The sequence below is a fragment of the Micrasema longulum genome, unplaced genomic scaffold (assembly GCF_059751315.1).
Source record: "Micrasema longulum isolate JH-2025_06_02 unplaced genomic scaffold, ASM5975131v1 h1tg000254l, whole genome shotgun sequence".
Lineage (NCBI taxonomy): Eukaryota > Metazoa > Arthropoda > Insecta > Trichoptera > Brachycentridae > Micrasema > Micrasema longulum.
In genome coordinates, this window is record NW_028277459.1 from 254,680 (window position 1) to 264,062 (window position 9,383).

General features: G+C 29.8%; 1 protein-coding gene across 1 annotated transcript in view; it reads left to right on the top strand.

Annotated features, from left to right (window-relative positions):
* LOC148283189 (trypsin-1-like) overlaps positions 1-3,206 on the top strand; it is a gene marked incomplete at its 3' end in the record, with an annotated part of 114,174 nt that extends 110,968 nt beyond the window's left edge. Inside the window, exon 5 of the mRNA XM_088223913.1 lies at positions 2,846-3,206. Coding sequence (XP_088080039.1) covers positions 2,846-3,206 — 361 coding nt within the window. The remainder of the gene's footprint in view (positions 1-2,845) is intronic.
* Between the last annotated feature and the right edge of the window lie 6,177 nt (positions 3,207-9,383).

Below are 9,383 nucleotides of genomic sequence, written 5' to 3' on the forward strand. Positions count from 1 at the left end.
TTGGCAATTTTTTTAAATAATATTTAATGAAAATACTTATTCTTGGACCAGTTGGTTAAATTATAATACAATATTTTGGGTTTGTCCAAATGTTTGTAGAGAAAAGAATTAGACTAAAATTTTACGCTTCAAAGAGTTATTAAGATTATCAAATTACAACAAAGATGGAGAACATTTTAAAGAAAGAAGTACGGGTATCTATGCATTTATAGGGCTGGTAACTGCCAATGATGGGTCATAAGCCCTGTTAATACCTAGACTACCACATTTTTGCTGAAATTTTCTAAATAATACTCTAGGAGGTAAAATCAAGTAAATTTTTTTTGCACCACCATAGGCCAAAAGGCCCAGATACAGTAGTGAATTACAGCGCAGAGCACCCAGGCTTCAGAATAATCACATACATCTTATAATTTTGTCTTCAAACATTTGAACAGACTCAAAATATTGCAGTTTGTGTTTAACCTCCGAGAAGAAAACATTAGAAAAGTGATTTGTCCGAATTCAAAATAAAATAGGTAAATATCAAATATCTAAATAAATAAATAATAATCACGTCTATGAGATAAAACCTCATAATTCATTCAAAGCGCCTTTTTTATGTAAAATATATCCTAAAGTTATGAATAATGTTGTTGAAAACAAGTTTTTCTTCATTTTTCGAACTTTATATTTCTGTGACAAATCCCCTTTTGAATATTTGCTCCACGTGTGTTTTAAAAATAATAAAAAATATACTTTTTTCATTATTTTTTCTGTGCATTTTACAAAAGGTACACAAAAGTTACAAATACAAAATAAACTATTATGTATACTCGAAAAAAACTACAAAGGCATGGCTTAGTGGGTATACATTTTGTTTTAAATTTTAATAAAGGCTACTGGAAGAATATGATAGATATAAAAAAATAAGTGCTAATATTGAACACAATTTTTTTGTCAACGATAATGAGAAAATTGAAATAAAAGTATATTTTATTTTTTAAAAAAAGAAACTATTTAAATCTGCATTTTTTTATCCATAATTTTAACAAAAATTAAAATTCAAATAGATTCAAATAATTCAAGTCTATCATACTATCCTTGTGGTATGCATGAAATTATTTTTAATGATTGTTTTGCAACATTGTAGGACTAAAGCAGCATTAATTCATTCTTAATTCTTAGTGACTACAGGTGCATTTGATTGAAATCCGCAAAATTGAAACACAGCACACGAATACTTAATGCCATGTTACATTTGCCCACCAATTGAATAAATAATACTCGCATTCCAGATTAAACTAACAAAATGTCGGCGGAAATGCCCGAACAGTACTAGCTGTAACTTTAAATTGGAATATAAATTCTATCTGCTGTAATTCTGTGCACGAAATGGCGTAATTCCTTGCCCAAGTTCGGTAAAGTGCAAACAGCCATGTGTGTCTCTTTGCGCAGCCCAGCGTATGTGGTTCTGAGGACATATTGTAATAAGCTAGAGTCAAACGTAAAAGCTTGCCATCAGCGTATCTATTAACTAATTAATCCCCTAGAGTCGTAACATTATATTCCTATCTATATATCATTTAAATACTCCGATACATTTAAATACTGTTGTCTCAACCGCATATAATAGGTCAATCCTACATTCAGAACCAAGGATTTAACCAATTTTATTTACAATATAATTTTAATTTTCCACTCAATACAATTTTTTTTCTGTTTTTGATGTGTATTATTATTATCCTATCTTTTTCTGAAATGTACCTTTCAAATATTTTTGTGTACCAGATGTTATGTTATTATATTATATACACTTACTGTTGTTTAATTTTTATAATTTGTTTTTAACAATAATTTGTTAACATCATTTTTTTTATACGTATGTGTGTATGTTTATTTACTTTTTTTTTGTTTAAATTCTTCACAAGTTATTTACAATTTGCTTTTTAATTTAATTACTTTTCTTATATCCATATATTATTTTGTTTTTTACTATGTAAAGTTTCACTTTTTATTTTGCATGGCAGTATGCTTTTTATTGTTTCTACATACGAGTATATACAAAAAAGCGTTGTTTATTTTTTTAATTATTACTAACTATAAAATTGGCCCTAAAAACAATCATTGAGGGGAAATAATTCATGTAGTTTTGAAATTTGATCAACATACTCAAAATCCACGATGGTGGGGGGTCTGCTAAGGGCGGGAGAGGGGGTAAAAGGTCCTTTTTTTCAAATTTTGGGTCATATCTCAAAAACCTTAAGAAATAGCGTTAATGTTACTCGTACAATAATTATTTACATAAAATTTACTACAAATAAGGTATTGCCCATTTTTACTGTAGGAGTAATACTTTAGGAGCAACAGGGGGTCCAAGAATGAGAAGCGATAAATTTAGTGCGGCCGTACACGTCTCCCAGTGTTTTTTCAAATCTAGGCTTCATGTGATATATGGTGACAAAATATTGATTACTCACACAAAATTACGAAAATCAGTCGTTTGCTTCCTTGATACTGGACACAGAATTCTGAATGAGACGTGGTACACCGCAAAATGTGAAGATCAGAATAAAGAACGTCTACAAATCTTTAGGACAGCAGCAATGTTAATCAATCAAGATATACAATCACGTATTTATGACACAAATTCCTACTCTTCCAGTGACACGTTTTTCAATGACGCAGAAAATGTGATTCCCGAATCACTCAAAGTATTTATGAATTCACTTTTCATCTTTATTAAACGAAATGATAATAAAATAGAAATAAAAATTGTTCCACTGGCTCATTCTATAATTAATATTATCCGACCGAGAAGTTTTATTTCTTCTGTACTCCAAAGGATTGCGTTTTTCATCAACAGGAAGTTCGGTTCAAGTAGTTTATTGGATCTTTTAGCTAATTTCTGGTTTAGTGGTTCTTACTACGATGCCACAATGCTTGAATTGTCTGCAATATATCACCCGCAAGAACCTATACCACCAGATACTTTTATGCTGTTTGTATTTGGCAATGCCGACTTTAATGTGACCACTCTAGATGACTTGAACACGTTCCACGGCACGGGAGGCATATCATGCATTACACCTGCGGGATCTGTACCACACGGAGAGAAGATTGAAAAATTAACAAAAGTTCCCACCTCTCTACAAACCGGAACTTTAGGCGTCCAGCAACTACAAACGTTTAACAAACTTCCTAAGAAAGGTCTATCGCAGATTTTGGTAAAAAACATAAAATTCTTTTCATCACGAAATGACATTACCAACTTTGTCTTATGTTTTGTGGATATGCGGCAAGTGGCTTAAGATTTAAAATATTAAAAAATTTAAATGTTTTATGCGTTATATTTAACAACATCAGAGTTTTGATATAAGTGCCGTTTTCTTATTGTTATTTATTACTTCGCCTCCAACTGACTACGATACAATAAACACTGCATTGAAATATGCCACGGAGCTGTGTCTGATTAAAACTTGTTTTGTTACTTTTGATCTACCACTTTATATCATAGGCCGATACATTGTTGCATCTTGTCAAGATGATCCTAAAATCAAAAGTGTTGTTGTAAGGCTTGGTGGGTTTCACATGCTGATGTCTTTTCTTGGATGTATTGGCAAAATAATGGCAGCAAGTGGCTCACGGGATTTGTTATGTAATATTTTTGCTCCCAATTCAGTTAATCAAATGTTGACTGCTCATGCTTACGCCAGAGCAATTCGCGCGCATTTGTTAGTCTATACTATTTTATATGGAATACTTTTAAATAATATTGATTTTAGTAATGACGAAAAGGAAATCATAAATAACCTCTTCAAAGACATGCTTACTGAGCCACTAACTACACCAAGAGTAATCGATAACGAGCTGTTGACTTCACTGCAATAAAAAATAATAAGTAAATTGAACATTTAGAAAGAAAATGACCCTACTTCTGCACTATGGATCCAGTACATTCGCATGGTTACTATTATGAAACAGTTTATTGCGGCAGAGCGTTCTGGTGATTGGAAGACTCCCCTTAGCTGTGTACAGAGAATGATACTATTCTTTTATGCTAGAGGTCACTTTCAGTATGCCAGATGTGCTCATTTTGTATCTGCAGGATATGATTCAGCTTAAGACAAGAATGGGTCAAAGTGAATTCTAGTCCCTTGCCCAGCAAAGATACTTAACCATAAGAAGAAGCGATTCTATTTGGACTGAAGTTTGGTCTGACATGACAATTGAGCAAAGGTTGAGGCGTGGTTTGAAGAGTTGTGGAAAAATCACGAATCCAACACTAGCAAAAAGGTTAAAAGTGATGGTAACAGGCAACGCCATCTGCTTTATACCCGAAAAATTCAGTGGAGTTTTATTTTATTCAGAAGATTATTAGATAATAATTAAAAACACGGGGAGACGCGTACGGCCGCGTTAAATTTTTCGCTTCTCATGATTAGACCTCCTGTAGCTCCTTAAGTATCAATCCTACCGTAAAAATTAAAAAAACATAATGAAAATAATTACTGTATACGTAACATGAACGCTTTTTCTTAAGGTTTTCAAGATATGACCCAAAATCTGAAAAAAGGGACTTTTTCCCTCCTCTCCCGCCCTTAGCTGACCCCTCATTATCGAGGATTTTGAGTTTGTTGATCAAGACATCTCAAGGAACAAATGAGTCAATTTTCAAAACTATACGAATTATTTTCCCTGATTTCACTAATTTGCTTGGGTTAATAGTATAGTGTGGATATTGAGTCAAATTTATTTCATAAAAATATAAGTATTGGGTTTTGTTTTATAACGACGATATTATTAAATACCAACATTGTTTATATTCCGCTGATTTTCTCAAATTAAACAGTTTGTGTAGGAAAGAACAGTTTGCTTTAAGGCAATATGCCCGTTTTTATGCAAATTTATAAACACCGAATATGTAAATAAGGTGTTCAACTAAATAAACAAAATTAATTTAATTGAACGTACAATGTAATTCTAATTTAACTTATAATATACTAACAGAAATTAAAAAAAAAACTTCTTCGTCATTGTTGAAATAATGAAAAGTTAATATTGTTCCTTATAAAAAGTTATTAAAACGAAGCGCATTTTTTTTGTTGAAAAAAAAATTTTTCACTTTATGTAAATTACAGATTTGAAGAAAAACAGAGAAAGGAAATTAATTTTCGATCAAGTGTGTTCTTTTTTTTTATACAATTTCATCATCAAACTTCAAACAACAAAGTAACAAACAAAACGAAGTTAACAAACACAAAGCTTTAAACGGAAATATAAATTAGACCACAAAAACAATAATGGGACTCGAACACAAAACAGCTGAATCACTCAATAAATATGCTATTATAAAATAAATAAAAGTATATATTTTAATGTCGATATTGAGCAACAAAATAAATCAATACAATCCATTGCCAAGTTTATGAAGGTTCTTAAAAGATGAGTGAATATAATATGTCATTTATTAATATGTATATAAAATAGCGCTTCCTATGTTTGTCGCGTACGAGTTTTAAAAACATTAAATGTAAGACAATCGTTAAATCAAGGACTAGCCATTTAAAGTTGTACATAAAATCATAAAAATACTGATTATCATTCTACTAGATAAACCGTTTAAATTTTACATTTATTGATTAATTTTAATTCATTTGTTAAAGGGTAATCGATAGCTTAACATTTAAAAGTCTTAAGAATTTATGTTTTACCTTTTTCTCATTTACACTTGCAAGACTTAAAAAATGGTGACCAAATCGTGAAATAGTATTCTAGATTACTTCGAACTAATGCAACAAATTGTATTTTAAATGAATAATGTACATTGAAGTATTTTACTGTTTGTAATATAAAACCTTAACATTTTATAGCTTTATTGATTTCATTAATATTGTGAGGAATATAGATAAGATTTTCAGCAAAGAGGATTCCAAGCTTTTTAACTTGTGATACTTTTGAATTATTTATATTATTAATTCTGTATTGTTACATAATTGGAAATTTATTTCATTGAAACGATATTATTATTATGTTTATCCACATTTTAAAGCATATGATTTTGAATACCTCGTTTACCTAGGTTTGACTAGTTAGTTGTACTTAAATTTAAAAATGAGCACAAAAGTTTTAAAAATTTGGTAAAAATTTTACCTCATACGAAAGAAAATATTTTGTTCTACTATTTTATTATATTGTGTTTGATTTTACAAATTATTTTATTTGATACAAGCCTTCAAAATGGAATATCGAGAAGACGAAATTGAGCACTTTCGATACCTCATTTTGTTTGTGTTCAATTGGGGGAAAAAGCTGCCAAAGCTTTTAGTGATATTTATGCACCGTATGTTGAAGATGGTTTAAATTGTTGCCAAATCTGTTGGAAAATAATGGAGAAAAATACATTTTTGACTTATTTGTTGAATTTTTTCTTTCGTCTTGTTCGCTTCATTTGGAAAAAAATGGACACAACTTATTTTAACATCCAAGAAAATCCTTTGCTCTAAAAATAAGGTAAGTTTTTTTTCAATCTAAAAAAATGTGATATTACCATAAATTTAGCTGACTCTAGTAAGAAACAATGTATTTTATGGTAGGAAAATTTATTAATACAATTGAGTCCGGAAGATGTCACCTTCCATTTAGGGTGTTGTCAGATTGTGATATTCTAGTTCTTAGGAAAAACCGACAGAAAGAGGAAATATATTTATATTTCGAACCGAGGGCGAACTCAATCACATACAATCAGCAGCCAATCTGGACGTTTATTCCGGAGATATGAGAGAAGTCGATAACAAATGACAGATTCCACCAATATTGTTGTCACCACTAATAATTTATTTGCCCTGTGGACTTGTTACCGCAAACATTAATGAAGTCATTATTTTTAATGAAGATATTTTTCAACAGAGATAAAGTTGCAGAGATAAAGTCCAAATTTAAATTGTTGGTAGTAAAAACATGTAACCAAAGGAGGATTTTTCCACACTCACTCTTTTCAAAATAAATTGCTCGAAAATTCCATTCATGACTTCAGTCAAAAACTTAGGTATTATCATACTAACGACGTTTATCGTAAACTTTATAGCAGTTTGCACTCACTTAAAAGATTGCAGAATTTCTTGCCAATTAATATTAATCAAACATCAGTCCAGAGCTTACTTCTTCCATTCCTTGATTATGCAAAAATATGTTATCCAGATACTTATTCATAATTGATTGATAAGTTAGAACGATTGCAAAATGTTTGTATACGTTATATCTTTAACTGTCGCAAATTCGACCACATAACCAAATATCGCACGGAACTTCACTGGTTCAGTATTAGGCATCGAAGAAACATTTACATTCTATCGCTCCTTTACAATATTTTAAATAATCCCACTTCGCCTGTTTATCACAACATGGTCTATCTCTTCGTTTTAGTAACTAATAAGTCATTTTCATTTGATTTAAATCTTAACACACTAAGTGTTTTGTTTGAGATCTAGTCAATATGTTAGAAAAATGCATGTTTATCATCAAAAATTATGCTAAGATCTCCAATGAAATCAACTCTTTTAATTGTTGAGTGGTTTAAAAATAGTTAAAAATTAAAGGTTTCTTACTTTTAGAAAAGAAAATAACCTGGCATGTATTTATGCTGAGAAAAATATTACTTTTATTGAATAAATGTAACCCGTTTAATTCCCGAAGTAGTGGTAATATGACTGAACTTAGAGATTTCAAAAATAAGTCTCGCTGATTCATTTAATACAAATTGTAGGCAAGTCATTCTGTTCATTGGTAAACCTGCGTAGATACTATTACAATAATCTACTCTAGACACACCAAATGCATTTATTATTGGCGGGCGGCATCAACCGGCAAATTTTTGCGTATGCACTTAATTTGTTTTTGCATTTAATTTTGAGTATGCATTGAGTTCATTTATCCAGTACAAATTATTCAAATAATTTTGGGAATAAATTAACTGAATACAAACAGACCTGTAGTTACATATTTCAGATTTTTTACCCTTTTAAAATATCGATCTCATATGGTTATATATAAATACAATTTATAATATAGACTGAAAGAATATCATCGAGGCCAGCAGACTTACGTTTATCCTATAGTTTTTTTTATAACAGATGATTATAACTGAAGAATTGAAGGATTTTAAACCTACCGCACCTTCTTTAGACTCAGATATTTAAATATTGTTTGACTGAAACGTGACTCAGCAACGATATAATTGATCTAAAATTAAGCCTTAATAAACACCTTATATATGTAACTGGTCATAATGGAAAAAATAGTAAGAAATTAAGAAACGGCGGAATTAGAATATCTGCGAATTCTAAGTATGCATCTAAAAAACAATTATTATAATTAAATTAAAAATAATCAAAACAACAAAATTCTTATTAATGGTTGTATACATATCCCCGGCTTCAGGTGTGCAAATATAAATACTCGTGTATAGATCACTATCAACAAATAGAAAAGTTGAGTTGTAAATACCCTGAAGGGATAGGAATTTAAACTGGTGCTTATAATTTATTAAATGTTTAATGCGATATTGACTTTAACAAAATTTCTACTAGCAATAATATTGTTCATAGATCATACAAAATTATAAAACCATATAACTTTAAAAAAATTAAACTAATTAAGTAATTTAATTTTAGGAGGCAATATAGAAGTCTAAACATTTACAGAATTTATGACTGTCATCATGGTACACAAAAATATTGAAACAAAACACTAATAAATGTAAAATATAATAAAAACACGAGAGTGGAGAAATTTAAAAAAAGTAAAAAACTAATCTTATCATTCCTTGAATTTTGAATTATTAATAATTTTTCAAAACATAAGAATTCATTGAATAAAAAATACATATGATAAAAAATAAACAACAGAAAATAAACAACAAAAAATTTAGTGTTGTTGGTCTATGTGGAATTGGAAAATTTATTAAAGTTAACAGTTCTGGGCTATATATTTTATTATTTATAAATAAACAAGAGGTTGAAATTTACAGTAACAGTAAATTTCAATAAGTCATTAAAGATTTTTAATTTATTTCTGATACAGGTAGACCTGATTTAATGTTCATTGCTGTCTTGCAAAAAAACTGTTTTTTTAACAATAATTTTATATTTTCCAGTCCATAAAGTATTCCAGTCTACAACCGCCTTTAAAAAAGAAATCTTTTGATATGCTGCAAATAGAGAACTATGGTTGTGCCCTGTACACCTGGCAATTATTGTTATAATAATCATTACTTAGAATTTAAATTCAAATCTGGTGCGCTCAGGCCATGTATGAAAATCAAGTTAAATAATTTGTGATCGATTATGAGTAGTTATTATGACTGTGTCGTAATCCAAACCATTATGAGCAGAGGAATGGTCTGG